General features: G+C 35.3%; 1 protein-coding gene across 10 annotated transcripts in view; it reads right to left on the minus strand.

Annotated features, from left to right (window-relative positions):
• Nucleotides 1-524: 524 nt before the first annotated feature.
• The window catches only part of NEDD1 (NEDD1 gamma-tubulin ring complex targeting factor), a 47,065-nt gene continuing 20,022 nt past the window's right edge, over nt 525-27,567 (minus strand). For 5 of the 10 annotated variants that reach the window (XM_026499846.4, XM_026499845.4, XM_026499844.4 and 2 more), the window contains 10 exons: nt 21,178-21,407; nt 19,435-19,636; nt 18,854-19,049; nt 14,131-14,259; nt 11,793-11,837; nt 10,460-10,662; nt 9,452-9,605; nt 8,386-8,542; nt 2,675-2,741; nt 525-2,193 (listed from right to left, as the gene is read on the minus strand). In XM_026499846.4, coding sequence (XP_026355631.1) covers nt 2,089-2,193; nt 2,675-2,741; nt 8,386-8,542; nt 9,452-9,605; nt 10,460-10,662; nt 11,793-11,837; nt 14,131-14,259; nt 18,854-19,049; nt 19,435-19,636; nt 21,178-21,407 — 1,488 coding nt within the window. In that variant the 3' untranslated portion in view covers nt 525-2,088. The remainder of the gene's footprint in view (nt 2,194-2,674; nt 2,742-8,385; nt 8,543-9,451; nt 9,606-10,459; nt 10,663-11,792; nt 11,838-14,130; nt 14,260-18,853; nt 19,050-19,434; nt 19,637-21,177; nt 21,408-27,567) is intronic. The other 5 variants (XM_048217986.2, XM_026499847.4, XM_048217985.2 and 2 more) reach the window with 3 other exon arrangements.

Here is a 27,567-nt window from a genome sequence, read left to right on the forward strand (position 1 = left end):
TATCGAGGTCTGAATAGGTTATTTCATTTTCATTTTTGAAAGATATCTTCACTGGATATAGAATTCAAAGTTGAGTATTTTTCTTTCAGTTCTTTAAAGATGTTACTCTACTGTCTCTGACACTCCTGTCTCTGTTCTTCTGTGTCTTTAAATTTAGCAGCTTTAAGAATTTTCCTTTGAGACAAGTTTTAAGGAATTTGATTATGATGTGTTTTGGTAGTTTTATTTCTTGTACTTAGAGGTCCATTGAGTTTCTTGGGTCTCATTTGTTTCCCTCTCTCAGGGAACACTATCCTGTGCTGCCTATATATGATATATATTGCCTATATTTGCCTGATATTTGAAAACTCTCTCATATTTTGTGTTTTTAGAATTTCAAATAGGTAAATCCAATCTCTATTATTCCATTTTGGCCAGAAGCAAAAGTTCAATTTCAGGCACCTTTTTTACCATATGAAAATTTCATTTTTTGTTACTTACTTAACTTTTAAATTCTATGACAAAATGTTTCATCTATACACATAAAGTTACTAAAATTGTTTTATTTATCCCACCTCTTTTAATACATATGTGCATATATAGAAAAAGGCAATAGGAAAATATTAATGGACTTAAATACAGCATGTAGGCAAAACACACTTTTATGTTTTCTAAACCTATTTGATAATGATATATAAGGAAACTTGTTACAAATCATAATGCTTCCAATAATCTGTCAGGAAAAAAGATCACATTAGCACCCATTCATACTTCAACACAAACATATTCTCTGAGCCACACTGGGAAAAAGTAATATTTCTGTTTTTATTTCCTGAAGTAATTATTAGTAGGTTTACACTTATTAAATATATCCTTAAAATTTCCACCACTTCGGAAAACCATAAAGTTAGTAAGCTAGCTAGATTTCCTTTTTATTTTAGTAAATATTTTTTATCTCAGAAGTCAAAATTGGGTACAAGTACTGTATACAAGGTACATAGTTTAAATCTTTGGGACAAGAGACTACAAGAAGATAAATAAGCCAGTAGCCCTCCTAATCTTACATCACTAAGACTGTAGATCATAGCAGGTAGATGTATACCTCCACCCATACCAGAGAGGTGTAAATTCTTTTGACAATTAACCTTTCTAAATTTTATGATAAGGTCAATAATATAAAAACATTACACACAGCACACAAAGAATTAGAGAAAGTTAATGATATAAACCACAAAACAAAATAATCCACACTTCTCATTTGGAAGGGAAAAAATGGGACTAATACTGAATACTTAGCATCTAATATAAAATTTTCACTGATTATAAGTTGAATTATGTTGATTAAAACTTTACAGAATAACTTTGCATGTTATTAATTCATGAGATAATCAGCAGATATGCAGCTCTAGTCAAGTCTTATAAACCCCTAAAAGTTTTCATAAAGTGAAATTAGCTAAAAAATACCAAACAGGAGTAGAGATTTGTGAGAAGTACAAAACACATAAATGCAATAGATATATAATGTAATCTGTGCAATTCAAAATTACCAAAATTTCCTTATGAAATGTACAAGTAATAAATAATAGTCATACTTGACTTTATCAAGTTAACAAAATAATTACTAACCAACTTTGTGTTTTACTAGTCAATTGCTTAGAAACACCAACTGCCATTTTAAAATTACTTTCACCATAAAAATAGAAGGCATATCAAACTCTTTAATCCTCAAACATCCAAAAAATTTGGAAGGCAACCATCAATCAAAAATATTATCTGTTAAAAAAAGGTGATTAAAAAACATAACCTATTTTTTTGCACAATTTTCTTTTCTTATAAAAAAGGGCACTTAGTGTATAGCTAAAACTTCCAGAAATTAAATATTCTGAGGACTTTCCTATTAAGCAGATGACATGTTGTACAGTTTTTAATATAAAAATATAAATATCTTTGACAGAGAAGGTGAAATAGTGGTTGGAATAAAATCCCATCACCATTTTACTTGAAAAACACTTTTTTTCCCAGATACCATGAAAACAATACTGATTCCATGCAGTTCTGTGTTGCCAAAAGCTTCCCAAATTATAAAACATTAAGGTATTCACTGAAATTTCAAAAGTGGGCCCGTAGTCTTTTGTTTTCTTCTCGTAGTCTTTCAATTTCAGCCACTAAACCTTCATTCACAGAGTATCTTTCCAGCAAAGAGTGCATTTCATTCTAGAAAACAGAAAAAAATGCTTGTTAAATCATTGGTATTTCACATTTATCTGGCAAGCTATTTTACATACTTTCAGTTATCATTTCTGTCATGTTCAATTAACTAGCTGAATGGTATTTCTTCTACTTAACCATCCTTACTACTTTGTTAATATAAATGAAAGATCGCTGGTGAAGTTATATATTTGGAAGGCTTATATTTGTACATGTGGGAAACTTCTAGCTTAAAATAAATAAATAAATAAAGAAAGAAAGAAAGAAAGAAAGAAAGAAAGAAATAGCTGTGAAAAAGTAGTCTTAAATATTACAGGTTAAAAAGAAGGGTGACTAGTTAAAATCATTTTACTTATTAAATTTCTAAAACTCCCTGTTTATTTATTCTAGCAACTAGATATAATAAAGTAAAAATATACTACCCTTTAATGGACTTTTTTAGATCCACAACTCTACACTAATTTAAAATAAAATATGTCATACCTACCAATTGCATGTGAAACTGTTTAATCATCTCAACTTGCAAGTTCACAATGTCCCTATGGCATGCTTCTCTAGGGAAGAATTTAAAATACTTGTTAGAATTATAATGGTATTGCCAATTCTAGATCAGTCAAGAAGCTGGCTAAACTTTTCTCATTGTTTCAAATTATTGGATGTTACTAATAATAGTAGTAGTAGTAATAATAATATTAATGATAATAAAAATACTAATGCACCTAGATTTAATTACTATATACTAGGCAGTGTTTCTTGTACTTTGAATGGAAGAACTCATTTAATCTTTACAATCAGGTGCAATTATTACCTCCATTTTACCAATGAAGGAACTGAGCCACAGAGCAGTTAAAATTTATCCAATCAAACAACCAGTATGGAGCTAGTATATAAACTCCGGCTGTATACCTCCAGAACTCTCATACTATACATTTCTTAATATAAAATTATCATTAAGGAAAGACATAGGTTTGTATTACAATGAAATACAGATAATTTACTAGGTTACAATGTTTTAACTATTATCAATGTTTTAGCTATTAAAACAAAATACTTCCAGTAGAATGGAAAGGGTTATTTGGGTGGTTATAATAAAGGTTACACTATAAAATGCAATTCGTTCATGCCTACAAAAGAATACATGAAAATTATGAAGTATAATAATAAACGGATTATTCAGTCACCCACCACACAACTTATGAGCTGGAACATTACCAAAATCATAGAAGCTTCCTATGTGCTCCTCTCTGATTCTATCACTTAACTTATGAGAAGCCCAAGAAAGAAGTCACTACTCTGATGAATTTTGTTTAAGCAAAGAAATGTTAAAAAAAAAAAAAAAAAACTGTCTAATATAGAAACAGTAGTCAATATATTTTTCCTGTGCTTGGTTTTGAGCATTATAAAAATACCAAATCCTATGTAGTACTGAGTAGTGTACACTTAAAAAAATAACCCAGTATCATGTTTTCAACATTCGTATTCTATATATCTGTAATTCACTGATTTGTACCAGTGTACAGATTCTCCTGTCAACTGACATTCGGATTGTTTTCAAGATTTTACTATTACAATGTTGTTATAAACAATCACATATATATTTCCCAACCCACATGTGCCCATAACTGTAGATGATATATCCAAGAGTAGATATGCTGCGTTAAAGGTATGATCCAGATGTGTATTTGTTTAGTTTTATAAAATAATGCAAACTATTTGCTGGAGTGGTAGTATCTGTGGACGTGCTTGTCATCAGTGTAACAGAATTCCTCTTGCTCTATATCCACACCAAGACTTGGTCTTGCCAGACTTTAGACGTTTTCCCATTTAACGGGTGTGAAATACTATCCCGTTGTATTTTCAGTTCTCTGACTAACCACAGGATTGAACATCTTTACTTATGTTCATAGACCATTCCTCTTCTGTGAAATGTTTGTCCATGCCTTTTAACCTTGTTTTTCTATTGAATGTCTTTTTTTTTTTTTTTGAAGACTTTATTTGAGAGAGAGAGAGAGCACAAGCAGGGGGAGGGGCAGAGGGACAGACTCCTTGCTGAGCAGGGAGCCCGATGTGGGGGCTCAATCCCAAGACCCTGGGGTCATGAACTGAGCTGAAGGCAGGTGCTTTACTGACTGAGCGACCCAGGCACCTCTTGAATGTCTTTTTTTCTTATTTATTTCTAAGAGTTCTTTACATCATCTGATCCTTCGCTGGATCCTTTGTTGGAGTACTACAGTTAGATTTTTGTCCTTTCACTTTGTTAATGGTGTCTTGTGATGAGCAGTCCTAGTTAGTGTTCCTAATTACTGACCTAATAACACAATCAAATTTGCCAATCTACTTTTATAGGTGGTATATCCTCGTATGCTTTGATAACTTCCCTACCATGACTCATATATAAATTCTCTTACAATGTCTAAAATTTTACCCTTTAAACTTTTATGCTGGGTAGAATTAATTTTTTTAATAGCAGGGACCAGGGATCTATACTTTTCCTCTGTCGTGTATTACATTTCTATATAAGCCCAGGTTTTTCTCTGGTCTATTTGATTCCTTTGGGCAATTTGTCCATCCTGTGCTAATGCTACACTATTTTAATTACAGCTTAATAATTAAGCTTACCCAACTGACAAGTCGCCTTCAACCTGTTCTTCTCTTGAGTGTCTTGGTTATTCCTGGATCTTTTCTTCTTTCACATTAATTTTGAAGTTATCCTATCATCATCTTCCAAAAAACAGCTGGGATTTGATTGAAACTGCACTCAAACTATAGACCAATTTAGAAGAACTGACATCTTCATATCTTTCCATTTATTTAAGTGTTAATGCTTTCTAATAAATTTTTAAGTGTTTTTCTACAAAGATCTTTACCATCTTTGGTCAGATTTATTCCTAAGTACTCTTTCTGTTACAACTTTTTCTGCTACAACTATATAGGTTTTTTTAAACATTCTCTTTTGCTTTCAATTATGACAAAAGCTGTATTTAAATCAAACAAACTGGGGGCACCTGGGTGGCTCAGTCAGTTAAGGAACTGCCTTCGGCTCAGGTCATGATCTCAGGGTCCTGAGATGGAGCCGCAAGTCAGGCTCCCCACTGAGCAGGGAGTCTGCTTCTCCCTCTGCCTCTCCCCACTGCTCGTGCTCTCTCTCTCAAATAAATAAATCTTAAAAAAAATAAAACAAAACAAACTGAAAGCATCAGAGAACCACTGAGGTGGTCAGGATTTGAGGGGCTATGGTCTTGCAAAGAAGGGAAGTCTACTAGGTAAGCCCCAGTTACCTCTGCTTTTCCCTCTGGGGGACGTGCTGATTAGACAGTGGGGAAAAGAGGCTGACCTGAAAGCAGTCGCCTGGAGCTGAGAGAGTCTCACTGGGTTGGGGAGTGCTAGGGTCTGGGACAGCCAAAGCAGCCAAGGCTTCAAGGTGCTAAGAAGGTACCTGCAGAAAAGTAAACCTAAAATTGTGCAATTTCCCCCTTGAGATATCTGTTGATTCCTAAGCAATGCCCGTGCTGGGTTAGATGCAGAAAATTAAACATAAAGTCACAGCTAGAGTAGAGAAAGCTTTGGCAGCCTTGTGATGCTGGGGAAATGGAGGTTAAAGTTCAGGAACCAGGCCTGGTGAATACTCCAGACATTCTAGGATTCTTTCACATCCTAGAAGGGCAGAGACTAAACCCTAGGAATAAAGGCAAACCAGAAATAAACCAGCCCTAAGAAAACCTGAAAGCCAGCAAGTACAGGTACAAAGTGATCTGCTTGCCAGAAGAAACTTAAATCTTCTCGAAAGACAATAAAAATAGATCCACAGACTTCTGCTTAGGATATAACCTCTCCAACTCTAACAGTGAGGACAAGCCAGATAACCTACAAAATCATATATTTTTAAGTTCAACTTGAGAGTGCAAAGAAACCTATATGAATGAAAATCCAGAAAATGATGAGTCCCTCCTAGGAGAAGAGACCCATGATTGTTTTCATCCTCAACAGAGCAGGGGCGCGGGGGGGGGGGGGGGTGTGTCTGGAGGGGAGGGGATGACACAGTGGCCATTGATAGGGTAAGGAGAACTAACTGAAATTTTTATAGATTTTTGAAAACCAAGTAGGACTGGATCCAAGGAGTCCTAGCCACAAAGAAAGTCTCCATTCAGTCACCAACTATTTGCCTTTTACCTTAAAGTTGTCACTTGTTAAAAGGGGTAAGAAAAGAGAAAAAAGGATTGGGGCTGTGAAGGATGGAGGCAAGGATAAAATATCCAAAGATAGGGAATAATCACAAAATAAGTCCTTCCAAACACAGAGCACAAAGCCAAACCAGGTGAAGAGGAAGGGAAGAGGAAAAGATGGGTACTGATAGGTGGTTTGCTGCCTTCAGCTATGTTCATATATTTTGTTTTGGCAACTGTTAAAGGAACCAACGAAATTTCCTCATCATGTTGTCATCACTGTCCTATTTACTAATCACAAATGAATTAATCCACATTAAAGAAACACACATCATAACAGGACACATTGTACCTACCCCAATTAAACTAGAAGGTCTTTGTGGACCGATCATTCATATTTGTATCCTTACTACCCAGTACATATACTAGGCATGTTGTATGTTGTAAATGTCAAAAATGACCAAAAATGATGATTTTCCTTTAAAAATATATTTGTTAACATTTAAAATTACTTTTTCAAAACACTTTTTTTTTAAAAAAAAAGCAGGCTCCACCTCCAGCATGGAGCCCAATGTGGGACTTGAACTAATGACTCTGAGATCAAGACCTCAGCTGAGATTGAGTTGGGTGCTCAACTGACTGCACCACCCAGGTGCCCCCAAAACACTTTTATTTTTATTTTTTGAAGATTTTATTTATTTGAGAGAGAGAGAGCATGCACACAGGCACGGGGAGCGGTAGGCAGAGGGAGAGGGAGAAGCAGGCTCTCCGCAGAGCAGGGAGCCTGACTCAGGGCTCGATCCCAGGACTCTGGGATCATGACCGGAGCTGAAGGCAGATGCCCCACCGAATGCGCCCCCCAAAACACTTTTAACATTAGAAAGAAACACGCACTGGGGCACCTGGGTGGTGCAGTCGGTTATTGTCTGACTACTGATCTCAGCTCAGGTCCTGATCTTAGGGTCATGAAATTGAGCCCTGTGTTGTGCTCCACACTTAGTGGGGAGTCTGCTTGAGATTCTCTCTCCCTCTCCTTCTGCCCCTCCTGCTTGTGCTCTCTCTCTAAACAAATAAATCATAAAAAAAAAAAAAGAAGAAGAAAGAAACCTGTACCAACAAAAACCATACATCTTCTCTAACATTCTTGCTCATGATATTCCAAATCAGAGCTAGAATACTAAGTATCTACAGGTCAGAAAGGGAAAAAACACATACAAAAGATACCAATAATTGAAAATAGCTTCCAGTATATATTGAGATGATAGGTAAAAGGAAGCAACAATGTTGAACACATTCTTACCATGTTCAAAATTCAAAGGATGAGGAGACAAGCATAGATCCATGCAAAATTTTTTTTTAATTCACTACTACATTCTGATGCATTCTGTTTGTAAATATTCAGAATTCCTTTAAAAAATTATTTCTCTATTACATTATTACACATAGCATACATAACAGGTGATTTATAAATACTTCAGTACTTCTACAAATACCACTGAACCTTACCAGAATCTGTCCAAATGTGGATGATTAAAAAAATCCATGATGGCAGTCTGCCTGCTAGACTGTCCTGCCAAGTTATCTAATAATTGCCCTAGGTAAATGTACCTTTTCCTGGCTGACATTCAATAAATTCAATACAGCAAGAGCAACAAGACTCATCATGTTTTCTATTGTTTTTATGGACCCCAAAACCTAGGCAAAAGTAGTAACTGTCGGGGCGCCTGGGTGGCGCAGTCGTTAAGCGTCTGCCTTCGGCTCAGGGTGTGATCCCAGCGTTCTGGAATCGAGCCCCACATCGGGCTCCCTGCACTGCTGGGAGCCTGCTTCTTCCTCTCCCACTCCCCCTGCTTGTGTTCCCTCTCTCGCTGGCTGTCTCTATCTCTGTCGAATAAATAAATAAAATCTTTACAAAAAAAATACTTAAAAAAAAAAAGAGTAGTAACTGCCAATATTACTTATGGTTCCAGTTTTATACCTAATAAAAAAAGCCAGTTAATGTCTGGATAGAAAGAGCAAATTTCTCAATTACTACCTAAAGTCATCCAATGTCTCCTGTATCATGTTCTGAATAAAACGGATTTGAACAGATGTCAATGGTGCATTTGGCCGATTATTTCCAATGGTATCAGCTATTTTTTCTGACAGTGAACTGGCAACACCAGCAGTGACAGAGGATGCTATCTTTGGATCTAGAATAAAAATAGAGAAAATATTAATAGTCAGCTTAGACTAAGAGACATCAAACATTTGTAAATAAGATTTGGCATGAGGACACTTGAAAAACTGGTAAAGAACAGTGTTCCTGTGACATTTAGAAAAACTCACTGTCTGGAATACAAATCTTAGAAACTTTCTATGGTATTATTTCTAATAGTCATTTATCTATATATATAAACTGCCAACTGTCTAATATAATAACATATGACAGAGGGATTAATCTTGAAGAATCTTGGAACCATTTCCTCTTATAAAAGATGAATGTGACATGCTATCCCACCAACTAGATAAACCAAGACTATTAAAAATAAACAAAAGGAATACAGGAGTAAAGTACCGCTACAAGCAAAGCCCCAGAGTTTACACTAATACAATATAACCACAGAAACCTTAAAGTAAGATATAAATGTCTATATAGAAGAGTTGCTTCTATACAGAGTTGTTTTCTATAGATAACTTGTATAACTGAACCCAATATCCCATTAAATATGATCAAGTTTATAGGATCTGTGGCATGAAATCTATGTAGGACTTTAGTATGGAGGGGAGAAAAAAAAAGACAATTTCAGGTAGTTAATGACTCATTTTCAAAGGGTCCTACATTATATTCCTATTTGTATCATATTAGATCAAAACCCTTAGATATTGGATTGAAAATAAAATTCACACCTAAAGAGTATCAAATCAATGTCATCAAGTTTCCCCATTCACATACATGTCACTGTCCTCTAGTAAGAGAGCTGCAGTAGACAAGTGTTGTAAAATTTAAACTCCTTTAATTTTCTTAGCCTATGATCACTCTATTTATTTACCCTTTTCAAGTTAAATAGTGGGAGTTTTCAACTTAACACTTTCAAATATCAGGAGTTTTATGTACTTACTTGGAGTTGAGGATCCAATGAGGGGGGGTTCATATATGAACTGGGCTTCAATTTCTTTCTCTGGCTTTTCAAATTTCTCAGGACTTCTTGTTTGGTTAGATGACGGAGAGGTATTCAGATTTCCAGTTTCAGCACCAGAAATCAACTTTGCAAACTTCACATTTAAAATAAACAATATATCAATTCTGGCTTTACCAATATTATATATCTAATTTGTACCTATATTTCTTTTAGTAGTTAGGATCAGAAAAATGAAAAATTAGAAGGGATATAGAAGGGGAAAAATAAATTGCTAGAACTAGTGGCAAAATAAATCAACTTTGCTAATCAAAAACAATTTCAATGATAACATGATGAGGAAAAGCTCATTTACTAATAAGCATCTGCTATTGAGTGTCACTGAAAATGGTGATTATAGGCCAAAAAAAAAAAAAAAGAAAAGAAAAATCCCCAAATCTCAGATGGTAACTAGCCAGAAATATCTTTTCAATATCATTCTAAAAAATCAATATGAAAATGTGACAGATTCGACCTTGCTGGTAACATCTGATCATTTTAAGCCCTTATATAGCAAATTAACTTCTATTTTGGATACTGTATTATAGCAGAAGGTAATGAGGATGCATTACATTCTCAGCACCATCAATTACCTCTAAGACTTAGGGCAAATGACTTGACCACCAACTTGGTGCTTTCTGCTGCAATGGAAATAAATTCTAAAAAACTCGGTAAAAACTAGTCAAGTATCTTGTCTTAAAAAAAACAGCGTAAGTTTACATCTGCTGTTACCTCCAACATTTCCAAAGATAGATTTCAAAAGTAGCCTTTAGTTTTAAACATGTGACATCAAGATTGAAGACTATTTTCTACCTGGGAAGTGTACAGCACTGTCAATAATTAGGACACATCCCCTGGCAGCCGCCTGCTTTCTACCTCGTGATGAGCTTCATTACATGCTTGCTACTGACAAGTGCACGCAATAACTCAGTATCATTTTTAGGCAGATACCTGTTTGAGGGAGTCCTTAGGTTCCTGTTTTCCCAGATATATTTTCTTAGATTCAGCTGTCAGATCATGATTTTCATTTTCTTCTTTCCCTGGAGATCCCATAAAGACATTAAGAGGACTAGAATGCAATACTGAAGTGCTTGAAGCTACTGGATTTTTTCTTGGAGGAAGGACTGAATTCAATTGTGGTAGAAAGTCAAGGCCTGAAAAAAGAGGAGAAAAAAAACATTTGCATATGATTTTCCTCAATCTTGGATATTTAAGAAAAGCACTTAACAGGATAGACAGGTTAATATGGTAGAAAGACATGCGATTTGGATTCAGAAGGCAGGTTCATTTGTCAGCTCTACCCCTTACTTGATGTAGACAAAATCTTGGGCAGAAATTGCAAAACTCTGTTTCCTGATCAGTAAATGTGAATAATGATATTCATCTCCCTGAGTGGTGAAACTAAAAAGAGATATTATATGTAAAACTACTTTGAAAATTGCAAAGCCCAATGAATGTTTGAGTCAATATTATTAGTTTTTGATAACTGAAAATTGTTAATTTGGTAGGTATGTATCTGTAGTACATCTTGGTAGTCAGCCTCTAAGATGCCTCCGAATGATCCCTGCCTTCTGGCATGGATCCATGCCCTCATGTAATTCTCTCCCTTTGAATGTGGGCAGGACCCAGGAACTTGCTTCCAACAAAGAGAATACAGCAAAAGTGGTGGGATGTCATTCCCAAGATTAGATTACAAACATGCAGTGGCTTTCATTTTGAGTGCCATCTCTAACTATCTTGCTCACCAACTATAAGGGAAGCCAGCCGCCATGTTGTTAGTTGCCCTGCAGAAAGGCCCACATGGGAAGGGACTGGTATATTCTGCTGATAGCCACTTGAATGAGCTTAGAAGTAGATCCTTGCCCAGTCAAGCCTTGATATGACTGCAGCCCTGCTGATCTCCTGATTAAAGCATCAAGAGAGACCTGAAGCCAAAGGCACCCAGCTAAGCCAAGTTCAGATTCTTAACCCACAATTATGAGATGATAAATGTTCTTTTAAGTTTCAAAATGTTGGGGTAATTTGGGGGTGCCTGGGTGGTGCATTTGGTTAAGCACCTGATCCTTGGTTTTGGCTCAGGTCATGATTTCAGACTCGTAAGATCAAGCCCTGTGTCCGGCTCCATGCTCAGTGCGGAGTCTGCTTGAGATTCTCTTTACCTCTTTCTCTCTCTCTCAAATTAATAAACAAATCTTTAAAAAAAAATGTTGGGGTAATTTGTTACATATCAATAGATAACACAATGTCACTTTTAATTTTCATAATACTTCTCAAAAGTTCTTACCATCTTTGCCTACGGACTCATCACCTCCCTTGTTAACCACAGCATCTATAATAAAATTAGAAAATCAAATTTTTAAAATTATGAAAAAGAAGACATAGCAACTTAAGCTTCCTATTCATTCCTCAAAGAGTTTGATTTTAAGAAGGACAATCTGAATGAAGTTACAGCTGGAACTCATATAAACGTCCCTTTTTATTCTTTTTGCTCCATGCATAGCAACAAATATGAAAAGTAATTCTGTGGTATAGGGTCATTTAATGAGACAGCAAGGTATACTAGAAAAGCATTGCAGTAGGCTCCAGAAATCTATAATCCAATTCTGCCTATACCACTTAATAGCTCTGTGACCTTAAACAACAAGCCTCTAATACAATTAAGCTTCAGTTTCTGCATCTATATAATGGGAATAACGTCCTGACCATCTCACAAGATTGTTTTGAGGATCAACTGAAACAACATCAAAATAGTTTGAGAGCATTACAATGATATAAAAAACATAAGATTTTATTAATATTTTAATAACTCCATTTTAGCAAATTAATAGAAAAATGGGCAAAAGTCATTAAAAAATCCAGCAGAAATTCAAATGGCCAATAAATTATCATACACGATTATCAGAGTAGTAGGAATACCATCCACCCGTCTATCTGCATGTGTGTATACATCGCTAGCAATTACACAACACACATACACTTCTAGAAGTTATTAGTTTTCTCTTAAGAAAAGGAGAAGTATTCTTATTTAAAATATAAAGAAATTGAGGCACAGATTAAGTCTTTTACCTAAGGAGAGACGCATTCTTGAAATCAAACATAAATCCCTTGACAATGAAAACCAATACTATATTTAGTATTCATGTTCTTTTATTAATACTACAAAACACTAATAATAAATGGACATATAGCTCAAATTCTAATCATATTTTTAAAAAAGTAAAGAGGAATTTCTATCCTTTATTCATTTCTCTTAAAAACCACTAAAGAGAATTTCATTTATAACTCAAACACTTTCAAAAACCCCCTTCCTACATTCTTCAATTCAAAAGTTACCCCAGGGGTTCTCATAAGCCAAAGCTCCCAGATGGTTACTAACCTCCAAAACCTTTCTCAACTCTAGCTCAAGCCACTTTTCCCTCCTTTGCCCACATCTTTCCTCTTTTTATTCTTTAGCTATGTAGTCTGACCCCTCTTCGTCCTGAAAAAAGGAATCCTTCCTCTTTCATTAGGTGGAAGATAGAGAAATTTGACCTGGCAATTAGTCATTTTCAGGCCAGGGTAAAACAGAATCCACTAAATTATTCTGTGCCATCACATTTGTATTCATTCTTTCTGATTACAAAATTAATTGTAGAAAATTTGGAAAACAGACAATTTAGAGTAAAAAATGAAATTTTATAGGATCATGAGTGGATGTAACAATTTAAACATCCTGCTACTGTTGACATTTAGATATGCTCCAGAGTTCCACTATTACAAAAAACAGTATATACAAATCTTTGTGGGATTCTCTGAACAAGTTATTAGAAAAATTTATAGAAATGGAATTAATAGGCCAAAGAGTATGAATATTTAACCTGCCAAATTATGCTCTAGAAATTTACCCATATTGTTAATAATACTACTATTAGCAGTGAGACTACTCAATTAAATGAAAACAGTATGAACATCGGTATCAGAAACACAGCCAAATAATGTGCCTAGTTCTATAGTAAGAACAATGACACATAATGTTTTTATTTATCAAAATGGTAAAGTTTTTTATGTTTTTATTTTCTTTTTAGTAGCAGCATCTCCTAACAATGGGGGGGGGGGGGAGAGAGAGAGAGAGAGAGAGAGAGAGTGTGTGTGTGTGTATGGTACTTGCATACATAGGGTAAAAGATGAGGCAATCAATCTATTACCCAGCCATATTTCTCCATGAAAACAATGAATAAATATATCAATTAGATACTAATAATCAAAAAACAATTCTTTTAGGTTAGAAAGATATTTTTTGCCTATCAAAATATCCAAGATTTTAAGAAGATTTATTTAGAAGTAGATACAACTAAAAACTGCCTATGGAGGCAAAGCTTCCTTTAAGAAACTTCTGTGGAAATTAAAATGCTAACCTGAGAGCTATTTGCATAGTTCCCATGTGAAAATGACAAGCATATACTTCAGAATGGTAACATCTGAAATATCAGGGCAAAGGAAAAGATACCACCCCAGGGACTGAGAAAATTAGCAACTGTCATGAACAGAGTCAGGCTGAAGCTATTACCCACATCTTTTAGCTAGAATAAAAATGTAATGACTGCCAGCAAAAGAACATGACCCTCTGATCTGAACAGACTTACCATCTCTGATAGGTGAGAACATGTCACCTAAACTACTTTTTCTGGTATCATCAAAGCTCAAGAAATCCTGATTTTTCCCACTGTCCGTTTCCTTAGATATAGTATCAGTGTTTATGCTTCGAGGCAAACCTTACAGGAAAATTAGATATAAAAATAACTGTTAATACATCTAAATGAATTTACCATCAGAAGCTAGGTTCTAAAAATTAATGTATTACACATATATTGGTACTGTGAGCACCAGGAAAAAAAAACAACATAACAACAGCTCAGTTAACCATGATTTTCATGGAATGAAGGGCTTCTCAAAAGCAAATAGTCTATTTATTTATAGGACACCACCTTATTTTAGCCATTTTGATGAAATTTTCCCAAAATGATTTATATACTTTGCCACCCTCTTAAACAAAGTATACTGAACACAACCAACTTCTGTTATAATGGACTCATTTTTATGAGCATCTACAAATGATTAAAAAGGTCTGTGAGGTGTACAGCCAGACGCCTAACATAGAGCAGGATTCAAGTCATGTTAGTTCCTTTCCACAACTGCAGTAAATGGATCTCCTTTTTCCCTTCTGCTGTCTTTTCCTTCATTAACTGTGGAAGCTTAACACTGCTCTCAGTATTATCGACCTCAAGTGACTTTCCTAGCCTCAGGATCATTTACTAAGAGGAAAGAAACCAGAATATTAAACTCATAAAGAATAGCAGAGTAGACAACGATAAAGAGGTGTGCAGCAGTTTATTTTCCCCACCAGTATATAATGCAAGGAATCAGGGCAGGGACTTTGTAAGAGGAACTCTGTGGGCTCAGTAGCTTCTTGCTCATTTTTGGGTGGAAGAATGAGTTGTAGAGATTCAAGAGCTGTGATGAAGTCAGGTACTTTAATTGGTAGCATGCTACTGTATTACATTTTTTAAAAACATTTATTTTTTTCCCAGAGAGAGAGAGAGTTGGGGGAGGGGCAGGAGAGGGAGACAATCTTAAACTGACCTCCTGCTGAGCAAGGAGCCTGATGCTGGGCTTGAATTCACGAACTCACAACCCCGAGATCAAGACCTGAGCCAAAACAGTCAGATTCTCAACCGACTGAACCACCTAGATGCCCCCTGTATTAATTACATTTTAAATAGTGTTTTATTTGTCATCTTGGTCCCAAATGAAAACTAAAAAGGTGGGACAAAAACAAAGAACAGCCAGCATATCTAAAAATGTCCAAACCTGGCAAATAAAATAAACTTTTCTGATAACACCTGATAAAAAGTTAAAATATTACTGAACATTTGTACATCACTGTCATTGGTGTTTACACCAAGAGTTAAAGGTTATAAAGAAGAAATTTTCTCTCCTTCTTCTAGGTCTTTAAACACGTATGAATGCATACCTCTAGCCTCTGGAACTTTAGGAGAAAGAAGTTTGGGATCATTTGAAAGTAGTGCTAAAGACTTACTTTTTACTTCTTGAACAGCTGTTTTTCTACCAAAAATGAGCACTAGCAACAAGTCTGCAAAGGTTCTCTATTTTAAGTTTTTATTTAAATTCCAGTTGGTTAACATACAGAGTAATAATTTCAGGTGTACAATATAGTGATTCAACACTTCCATACAACACCAGGTGCTCATCACAACAAGTGCACTCCTTCATCCCCATCACCTGTCACCCATCCCTCACACCCACCTCCCCTCTGGTAACCATCAGTTTGTTCTCCATAGTTAAGAAAAAGCAAAGGCCGCATCACAATTCTGGACTTCAAGTTGTATTACAAAGCTATAGTGATCAGAACAGTATGGTGCCGGCATAACAATAAACACAGAGATCAATGGAACAGAACAGAAAACCCAGAAAGGAACCCATAACTACATGGTCAATTAATCTTTGACAGAGCAGGAAAGAATATCCAGTGGGAAAAGGTCTCTTCAACAAATGGTGTTGGGAAAACTGGACAAGAACATGCAAAAGAATGAAACTAGACCACTTTCTCACACCATACACAAAAATAAATTCAAAATGGATTGAAGACTTAAATGTGAGACATGAAACCATTAAAATCTTGGAGGAGAACATAAGCAGTAACTTCTTTGACATCAACCATAGCAACTGCTTTCTAGATATGTCTCCTGAGGCAAGGGAAACAAAAGCAACAATAAACTATTGGAACTTCATCAAAACAAAAAGTTCCTGCACAGCAAAGGAAACAATCAACAAACTAAAGGGCAACCTACAGAATGGGAGAAGATATTTACAAGTGACATATCTGATAAAGGGTTAGTATTCAAAATATATAAAAAACTTATAAAACTCAACACCCAAAAAATGAATAATCTAATTTAAAAATGGGCAGATGACACAAACAGACATTTCTCCAAACAAGACATCCAGATGGCCAGCAGACACATGAAAAGATGCTCAACATCACTCATCATCAGAGAAATGCAAATCAAAGCCATAATGAGATATCAACTCACACCTGTCAGAATGGCTAAAATCAACAACACAAGAAATAACTGGTGTTGGTGAGGATGTGGAGAAAGGGGAACCCTCCTGCACTGTTGGTGGGAATGGTTTGGTTGGCGCCTTAAGTAGATGCTACATGAACTTTTTTCAAATTTCAGATTTATTTTACAGGAAGTTTAAAATAATAGTAATAGTAATGATGATAACCATGATACAACATTAGCAAAACCATAATTTACTGAGTGCCTTCATGCGCCAGGCACTTTTGATACATTTTCTCTGGTTTTCAAAATAACCCTCAAAGTTAAATATTATCTATGGAAGAGAAAATTAAGATGCAGAGTGGTTAAGAAAACTGCCCAAAGTCGTTCTGGTAGGAAGTCACAGACCCAAAACTTAAGTCTAACATACTCTCAATGTTTCAGAGGGGGGAGAATGTACGTATATGTGTGTGTGTGTGAGAAAGAGCAAATGATGAAGCAAATGTGGCAAAATTTATAAAACAGTAAATCTGCTAAAGGGTATACGAGCTCAGGAGTTCTTTGTACTATATCTGAAGTTTTTCTATAAGTTTGCAATTATTTCAAAATAAAATTAATAAACAAAAGTTTCTAACTCTGTGGGTACAGAGCAAACATTCATTTTGTCAGAAACTGTGCTGATCAGCCAAGAGTTATCATTAATCAGTGACCCTGCAGACCCAAGTCTTGCATTACCTAATTAATGCTGTCATCGTTACAATGAGTTTCCTTATTAAAATCTAAATGAATAACAGTGAGACTTCAGAAAGCTCAGAGTAAATGAGAGAAACTTTATTTTGTTTAATTTTGGAAATCATGAATAGAATCAATAATAATAAAATAATCTTTGAAAACAATGACAATTTTCATAATATAGTTAATTCAACATCTTGACGAATGTATCACTCAAAGTTATATTTCAAAATGAATTTCTTCTTCTAAGTATATAACAATATTTGTTTCTGGGAGTTCTTAAATTAACTATTTTTCTATATAATATGTAATGACTTTTATGTAAGGATGATGTAGATATTACAAGAAAATTCATAATGAAGATATATACTTATTATTTTTTTAAAAAGCCATTCCATACTACCAAGGCTAACAAATTAAAGTTTTGCTTCTACTTAAAAATCAAAAACTCCTGCTGAGAAGGTACAATAAATATTTTTGTCCAAGTTAAGTATTTGTCCTGAAACCTTAAAAAGACATGGATACATCCATTTCTAATGAGATTACTTTAGAAACACAGAGGTATATCATGAAGACTTTTTTAAATTTTTAAAATTTTTTTAAAGATTTATTTATTTGAGAGAGAGTGCATGCGAGTGGGGGTGGGGCAGAGGGAGAGAGAGAGAGAGAGAGAATCCTAAGCAGACTCCCTACACAACGCAGAGCCCAACGCGTGGGGCTTGACCTCACAACCCCAAGATGACTACCTGAGCCGAAACCAAGAGTCTGACACTCAACCAACTAAGCCACCCACGTGCCCCTACCATGCAGACTTTTAAAAATACTTTGCAAGTTAACAGTATAGTGTAACTTCTTAAAATTTGAAAGAAAAAAAATGTTTTCAGGAATTTAGAGAAAAAGAATATTCTCTACAGTAAATACAGGGAAGTTTATCATCATATCACACCTTCACAAAGTCTAAATGAGTTCTTTAAGAACCATTTCATCAATATGATTATGAGAGTAGAAGCAATTATTTAAAAATTGCAACACTGTTGTTTATTTTTCTTTAATAAACTACTAATATACTGCTTAATATGTGCCAGGCACTATTCTGCACTTAAATACGTTCATTTCATCACCTGACTTACTTTACATTCTGAATTATGAAATAAAAGAAGCCATTAATAGCTTTTTTTGTGACTCAGAGATCAAATCAAAATGACAGCATCAAAGAATCATATTCTCTACTGATTAATCTGAAGACACAATGGAAAGTCATCTAGTCTGGAGTGGCATTAGGATAATTTCTGAATTGGCATTATTCTGTTTTTAAGATAATCAATATTTCTTACAACAAAAGTTCAGCTAAATAGAATAGGTACCTTTCATCAATTTTTTAAAAATTTATAGCTCAAATTAAAATGGTCACTTCTTCCATTTTCACTATCTACTAATAATTCTACCTAAATACACAAGTGTATTTGAATTCTAGGTTTTTGAGGAAAGCACTAATAATACATACTGGGGTGCCGGGTGGTAGCTCCACATACGATACATAAGCAGCACTTACCTGCTTTGTCTTGGACAGCTACTGCTCCTTTCCCCCCGGCTGTTGTCATGGGCTGTGGTAGAGCCGTGCCAACAGAAGTGGTGGCTGCTTCTCTGACGAGTCCAGAATTCTGAAGTCCTCCACTGGTAGCGCTCACATTAATGGCTCGTTTGTTCACAGCTGTGGGCTTATTTGAACAGCCTTTATTTAAACTTGACTGAAATGTAATGGAATATTTAAAAGCTCAGGTTTCTAATGCTCCATACTATACATTAATATTTTATCAATTCCCCATTAGGTTAAAAATATATATAATTTCCCTTACAAATCTTAAGCCTGTTGGTGGATCTGAGAGTTTCCCTCTGAACCAAAAAGCCTTTTAAAATATTTTTTGAAGAGAGAAGTATGAGAAGCATAAAAAAAAAATAGTTTTAAAACCAAGTATCAAATGGCTTTGTACTAAAGTCATTTGAAATGCTTTCATATAAAAATGACTATAAAGTAAAACTACACTGTGTTTAATGGACAAAATATGATTTCCATATTCTGAACTGACTTATTTAGTAAAGTCAAAAACAACGAAAAGAAAGAAAATACCTTACCTTAGAAAGAGCAGTGGAGTACTGAAATGCTATACATCGCACAGATGTCTTGTGAGCACTGATGGTTTTAACTGGTGATTTCAACATCCTTAAATCATACTGATATATTTTCCCACGGGAAGATCCAATAGCCAAAGTGGCTCCATCAGGCATGAAGTCTACTGCAGTTAGAGGAGTGTCGGCCACTAAAGTTTTCACTAGTCTTTGAAAAGGGTAACAAAGTATATCTAGATATGTGAGCCTATACAGGCATATAAGCATATGTGACATATAGATAGCTATCTAACAAAACCAAAGTTACTTAGCATTTGGCAAAGTTACTTAGAATATGCATCCCAAATACTTGTGTAAAGCATAAATTCAGAATTAGACTTAGAGACATTTCTAATACAATGGCATATAAAGGAACTGAACATGCCATCCTATTTTTTCTTTTTCTTTTTTTTAATGTTGTTAGCCACTGTATAGTACATCATTAGATGCAGTGTTCAATGATTCAGATAACACCCAGTGCTCATCACAACATGTGCCCTCCTTGATACCCATCCTATTTTTTCTATTCACTTCCAATAGGTACGTTCTACATTGTCTAAAAGCAGCACCTATTTCTTTGAGTAACTACTACTTCGACAGTGAACACGACAGACTTCCTGGGTGTTACTCCACAAACAAGGGCTCTAGTCTCAGGATTAAGGAGGCCCTAACTATCCCCTTTCCATTTATTGACCTGCTCAGGTCTCAAGAGGACTATGACCTTTTGCAGGGGAGCAGCTGCTACTTTGCTCTTAGCTGTGCATTTCTTGACCAAAAAGCTAATAGAATCCATGTAGCGTGATCCTCATGAAGCTAATACAGAAATATGGATACTGAACTGCTGAAGCTGAGCTCTTTGCCACAGTTATTTGCTGTAAGAGAAATGCTTACGGACTCTTAAGGTTCTTGGTAAAGGTCAAAAAGAAAGAATAAAAAAGAAAAATGTTTAAAAAAGAAGAAAGTGAAACAAGTAACAGTAAACTTCAACAAGGACTGACAGAAGGTCCTTACCTAGTCTAGTAACGTTACCATTTTCTTCCATACAATCTTTAGATATAGTTAGGTGTCCTGAATACACCTGTAGCACTCTTGTACCATTTTTTTTTCCTGTAGCTAACCAAGCATACCTTTAACTGTAAGAAAGCCAGAAGGCATAATGGACCCAGATACTTAGAAGATTATGTACCCTTTAGCTCTAGATAAGTGGTTCTCAACTGGGGGTCATTCTGCTACTTTTGCTAATTTGGGGAGTGCTACTAGCCTCTGTTGGGTAGAGGCCAGGGATGCTGCTGAATATTCTATAATGCCCACAGGCGAGAATTATCCAGCCCAAAATGTGACTAGTGTAGAAACCCTGCTCTTGATAATGAGTTAATTTTAAAGCAAATTAATCATACTGCTTTTAAAATATACATATTTAGTTGTATTTCTGAAAAAGAATACTATACCTATATGCTAATATAAAGATGTGCAATCATTAACATGCTACCCTCAACATTCATCATCCAGATGTACTCTAAAGAATATCCACATCTCATGTATTTTTTTCTGCATGGGAAGAAAAAGAGAAAATTCTATCCTTTTAGATATCAAGTACACAAACTTTAGATCTCCTAAACATTAATCAGAGGTCTATGCAAATCATAAATGTCTGCTAATGAGATAATAGTTATTTGTTACTAAATTAAGAAATGATGGTATCACACTTACTTCTTACTTGAGGTGTCATAGAGAATGATTCTTTTATCCAAGCCTATAGTCACAAATAGCAATTCATTGACAGGAGAAAAACAGATGCCTGAAGCTGGAGCTTTATGTGTACTGTCAAAGTTATGGTATGGACTCTGACTATTCACATCCCAGAGAGTTACTATTCCGTTATCCGAAACACTGCCCAGTAGTGATTTCTTAAACACAGAGTACTTCAAGTGCCGAACGGACTATAAAAATAAGAATAAATTTTATGCAATTGTAAGCATTCATAAGAACATCTTATATAAACTATATAAATAATGGCAACCATCTACCACACTATTCACAGGGGATTTAGGACTTCTCTGGTTTACAGAGTAACAGGTTTCAATTATGACAACCATAAAATCACTTAGTAGGCTATAAGATGATCCTAAGACATACCAATATTCTAGTAATTAAATATTTGTCATGATTTTATTATCTTGGAATAGAGCTACCTCAACCTCCCCTTTTGTAGAAGAAAAATATAATACGTTGAGATTAACTACATTAATTCCTCAGGGTTAGGAACATCTACCATAATAAAAGGACTGGTAGCTAATCACAGCCAAATCACGAGTAAGAGAACGCTGGCAGAGAATAAGCAGTATTTCAAATTTATTTTCTATACATATTTCAGATATTTGGATTTGTTTGAATCTGAGCATCCGATATACTGGCAATTTAGCACCTGAAGCATAGTAAAAAATTAACTAAACCACAAAGAAAGAATTGACAACACTCTAGACTGGGGATGGACTATATCCTTCTTTCAAAAGCATCAGCCTGAGGGCAATACTGGCCTTTCTCTAAAGGCTCATCCCTGGAGGCAGTGGAGACTTTCTCTCTTTCTAGTTTCTGCTGGACCAGAATAAACAAAGATCCAGTTTGAGTAAATAGATCCCGAATTAAAACTAGATGAATTTTATCTACTTTTACTAAAATGTTGCTTTCAAACTTGTATTGATATTATCACTACTGAGCTGAGGATTAAGTAGTTTACATTTAAGCTAATTTTTCCCTACACAGAAACAGCAATAGAAGTACAGAAATTAATATTCGCAAGAGTGGGAAACTGGTTTTCAAAGAGTTAAGTTGTAATTCCAAATAAAGCAATGAACCGGGCTCTAGTAGGCAATAGTAGCTAGACATATGCGTCTCTGATAAACCTGGCACAGAACAAAAGTCAAATCTGAAAGGTTTTTGTTTGTTTGTTCTATCGAGTTTAATCTATTATACTCCAAAAGCTTCTATGTACCACTAAAGACGACACAGAAACCACTAGCTTCTATATATTAAAAACTCATACACTACCTACTTCTAAGATGTTTCAAAATATATGTCACCCCTCAACAACAAAAATATTTACGAATAATACAAAACAAATTCTAAGGAAACAAAAGGAGTATTTGTTACCAGACACCCTAACATAAGGTATTTACTATGGTCATGCATTAAATTTGGCTCCTCATTTTCACATAGTTAGAATACAAAGAGAAAACATTGGCTTGTATTTTGCATTTTTGTTGAGGAAAAGTATATCCATTCCAACAGACAAATCCTTCCTCTGGTCTACACTCAAGGAAAAATAAACTACTAGAACCTTGACTATATAAAAGATGTAGAGGGCGCCCGGGTAGCTTAGTCAGTTACATGTCTGACTCTTAATTTCAGCTTAGGTCATGATCTCAGGGTCGGGAAATCAAGCCCTGCGTGGGGCTCCGTGCTGAGGGTGGAGCCTGCTTGAGGTTCTCTCTCTCTCTGTCCCTCCCTCCACCCCCAAGCTCTCTCTCTCTCTAAAAAAGAAAAAAAAAAAAAAAAGACAGAGATCCTTAGTGAATTGCAATATTTATAGAGTCACATACCAACCTAGCAAAACATTAATTTTTTAAAAAATTCTGTAGCACATTAAGAATTTATATAGTTATATATAACCATATAGTTATGGTTCTTCATATAATTTAAATTTGGATTAAATACACAACCAGAACTAAAAAAAAAAACCAACCTAACACCATAAAACAGACCTCACAGATCCTCGAAGTACATAAAATTCAACCTCTTAGCCACAGGATACCTACTGGAAGATGGTCATCCAGAATCTATTTGAATATAGCAAGGAACAAGGAGCTTACTACTTCATACAATGAAACTTTATAAATAGTTAAAAATGCATTTCTTGATTAAGTCAAAACCTAAATTCCAAATATTGCTTCATATTCTGTGTATCTATAAGGCAACTCTTTAAGAAAAGAAAAAAAGGGTAACGATAACCATAAATCTTCCTCTCAGATAACCTGGGTTCAAGCAGGGTCTTGGCCAAACTCTGTAGGGTCTTGGGTAAATTACTTAAACTCTCTAAGCCTCAGTGCTCTCATCCACAAAACAGAAAACGCTCATATTTTCCAGTCAAAGTTGTTCTAAGGATTAAACAGAATCTCTCCACAGACCCACGTATACAGCAGTAGCTGCCACTATTCTCACAGGCTCATGACTCATTCTTCATTGTTTATGTACCCATTTGACCATCTTTTACACATTTTTTTTTAAAGACCCTTAAGCAGCCAAACTGATTTCTTAAAATGGCTCCCCCCTCTATCTCTCTGACCTTTCTACAGCTCTTAAATCATCATGTCTTTAGAGTATCATTACAAGAGCATCCAATGACCTGGATAAATGAAGTATTAATCTACTAAATTATATTTAAAATTAGTACTAATGCATGTTAGTATCAGCAGCATTTATTAAGCCCCTACCTGGTTCCAGATTCAAACCATTTCTAAGAAAAAAAAATATACTGCCAAGAACCTTATGAAAAAAAACCCTATAAGCAGCAATGCCATTTTTTCTTACAATACATTATTACTATATAAGAGTGTATGTCTTGTGGAGAAATATTTTTCTAAATATAAAAAGTACATCACTCACTATAGATCAAGGGTTAGCAAACTTTTTCTTGAAGGGTCAGGCAGTAAATATTTTATGCTGCTGTACTGCGAAAGCAGTATGAATGAGCATGGCTGTGTTCCAATAAACTTTATTTACAAAAATAATGGCCAGCTATTGGGTCATAGTTTGTTGGCCCCATAGTTTTCAAATGTCTGAAATAAAAAAACAAAACATGGGGCGCTTGGGTGGGGGTCAGTCTGTTAAGTGTCTGCCTTCGGCTCAGTTCATGAGCCCAGGGTCCTGGGATCCAGGCCCACATGGGGCTCCCTGCTCAGCAGGGAGCATGCTTTCTCCCTCTCCTCCCCACTCATGCTCTCTCTTGTTCTTTCTGTCGCTATCTCTGTCTCTCTCAAATAAATGAAATCCTAAACACACACACACACACACACACACACACACACACACACAGAGGAAGAGAAAAAAACCATTCACCGCTTACAAAAAACCTGGTTAACATTTAGTTTTGTTGTAAATAAGTCTTAGCTTTATTTTTTAAATATTTTTCTGTGTGAATGTATGTTTTTGTGTATTCAGTAAGTACAAACAGAAAACCTGGGATCATATTTTATTATTATAAAGTCAGCAACGTCACTAATATTTTCTACTACATGATTTTAACAGCTGGATAATACATGAATGTGTGAATGTATCAATTTATCTAAATAATCTAATGTTGGACATTTAGGTTATTTCCAATTTCCAAGTTCCCTAACTACTATCATTTTTAAAAACTGCTAATTTATGAAAGAATTTATATTTTACTGTTGTTCATGCTTTAAAGGTTCTTGGCTGAAAAATGCTAAGTGACCATCTGTCTTCCTTCTTTTGTGAATTGCACATTAATCTACTTTGTTTATTTTCTATTGGGCTATTAAGATTTTTTTTAAATCCTAATTTGCAATTGATCTTACTATAATAAGGACATTAAAGCTCTCATAAGTATAAATATTTCCCCATTTTCCTTTCAATTTTGTTAATTTTTTAAAATATTGCTTTTTGTCAGATTTTAAGTTTTATGCACTTAAATTTATCAAAATCTGTCCCAACTTATAACTTTGTTCTTATACTTAGAAAAGCCTTACCTTCACAGAGATAAGAATGTACATTCATATTTTATTTTAGCTTTATAATCTCTAATATATATTATAGCTTTATAATCTGTATCTATATACATATATATACTAGACACTATAGAAATACATACATATGATACTATACATATGTGTGTACATATACACACACACACACTTAAATATATATAGTATCCCTTCAACTCCATCCCCTCCCTCTTCTTAACTCCCAGTGTCCTGTCTCAAGCACTAACCAACTGTCACTGGAGGTACCGCCCACTTCCATTCTCAGTGGCTTACTATCCATCCTTCACACTGTTACAGCAGTAACCTCTTAATCTGAACATATTTGCCTTGCTTAAAATCCTTTTAACTTGAAGACTCTGAAAAGTTAGTTGTTACAGTGTGGCAGAGTTTCTGAATCTCTCTGAATTCCCCCATGTATGTGTGTGTGTGTGTGTGTGTGTGTGTGTGTGTGTGTACACGCATGCACACGCATGTGCACAGAAAAGACTTAACAAGCAGGTCCGTCCTTAGAAAGTCCTGTTTTTCAAGGTTGGCCCTTTGCTGGTATCTGGGATTCTGGAAGGGTTTCCACTACTCTAACTGATAAGAGAGACTCGCTGACTGATCAAAGTGGCTCACTGTGCCAAAATTGTTTGTGTATAAGATATGGTTTATGACTGAACCATGACTGAATAGATGCCTTCCTTCTGGGAGTTTGGAATTTCAATATATGCTACGTAGAGGGTGCCTAGGAAACCAGCCTCCAGTAAAAACTCAAGGGAATGAATCTTTAATGATCTTCCCTGGTAGAGAGCACTTCATACATGTTGTCACAATTTGATGCTGGGGAAATTAAGTACATCCTCTCCACTGAGAGAGGATGCTTTGAAGCTTATACCTGGTTTCCTCGGGACTTCACCCCATGCACCTTTTCTCTTTACTGATTCTGCTTTGTACCCTTTCACTGTGATAAATCATGGCCATATGTATGATTATATGTTGAGTTCTGTGAGTACTCCTAGTGAATCATTAAGCCTGGTCTTGGGGATTCCCAGCACAGTGAGTTTAAGTGACTGAGCGTGCACGTGCATGCATACGCATGTGTGTGTGCGTGTTACAGACGGCAAAACCCAGACAGCAAAATTAAAATCCCATGAACATTTACAACAAAACCAGACAATCAGGTAACCCCATGAGCCCCAAAATACATGCTAGTAAGTCGAACAATTAGCAGCCACAAGTCCCTCATAGTATTAATATCTGTGCAAAAGGAAGCAGAAGGAAATAACACGGAGTCTGAGACAGATCTGAGAATAGGAAAAGCCCCAAATAGCTAACAGGTATTAGGAAAAAAAAAGTATGGTGGCCAATTTGACAAGCTCAGCCGAAACCAGGAATATCCGCTGCATCAGTGGGACTATACAGAGGTCTACAGTAAGGTCTGAAGAGCTAGAGAATGAACTCTCCAAACTGACCAGCTGAGATGCCTTCCTCCCAGGTCAGGGCACCACACTAAGGAGACACTATTACGAGTGGACGCAAATCTGAATAGGATGGAGTCAACAAAGTTGAAGAAAAGCAAAAGTCCACATACAAGTGAGTGGAACAAAGCTAGGCAACCTCAGAAACAAGTCACCAAAACTAACTGAAAAGAAGAGGGAGCTCTGTAAAGCTAGAAAAGACACCCTGAACCCCATCTCTGTGTAGAAGTTCAGGGAAACTAACTCCGCAGATAAATCCCATATGAAGTTGTTATGAGAACAAAGGGAACAAGAAGAAAGGCACTCTCAGGAGACGACCAAAAAGAAAATAAAATGATACAAGACACTAAAGAACAATACGTATCAGAATTAGAAAACTTAGAAATGAGATGTTAGAACTTAGAAGCGAATTAGAAATTTCAAAAGTCTCTTCAAAAATGAAAGCTAATTAAAAGGAATATAAGAATGAATAAACACAACAGAGAACACCTTAGAGACAGGCAAAAAAAATTTTTTTGAAAATTAAAAATAAGGAAAAAGTTAAAATGATTTGAAAGTAATAAATCAGTGAAGATAAGATCTAACAAAGAAAAAAAATAAGGAAAATAACAAATACTAAAAGCAATAATTCAAGAAAACTTCCCTGAAAGAAAAGATCTGAAACTACATATTAAATGAGCACACCATGTCCCTATGAATAGCAATACAGAGTGATCAACACCAAGACACAGTCTAACAAAATTACTGGACTTTACAGAAAAAACAATATCCTTTGGACATCTAGGAAAAAAGAAACAAGTGATTTCTAAGGAAAAAATACTTAAATTATCATCAGATGTTTAACCAAAAATGATGGGAGA

This window comes from Ursus arctos, unplaced genomic scaffold (assembly GCF_023065955.2).
Source record: "Ursus arctos isolate Adak ecotype North America unplaced genomic scaffold, UrsArc2.0 scaffold_21, whole genome shotgun sequence".
NCBI classification, from domain to species: domain Eukaryota; kingdom Metazoa; phylum Chordata; class Mammalia; order Carnivora; family Ursidae; genus Ursus; species Ursus arctos.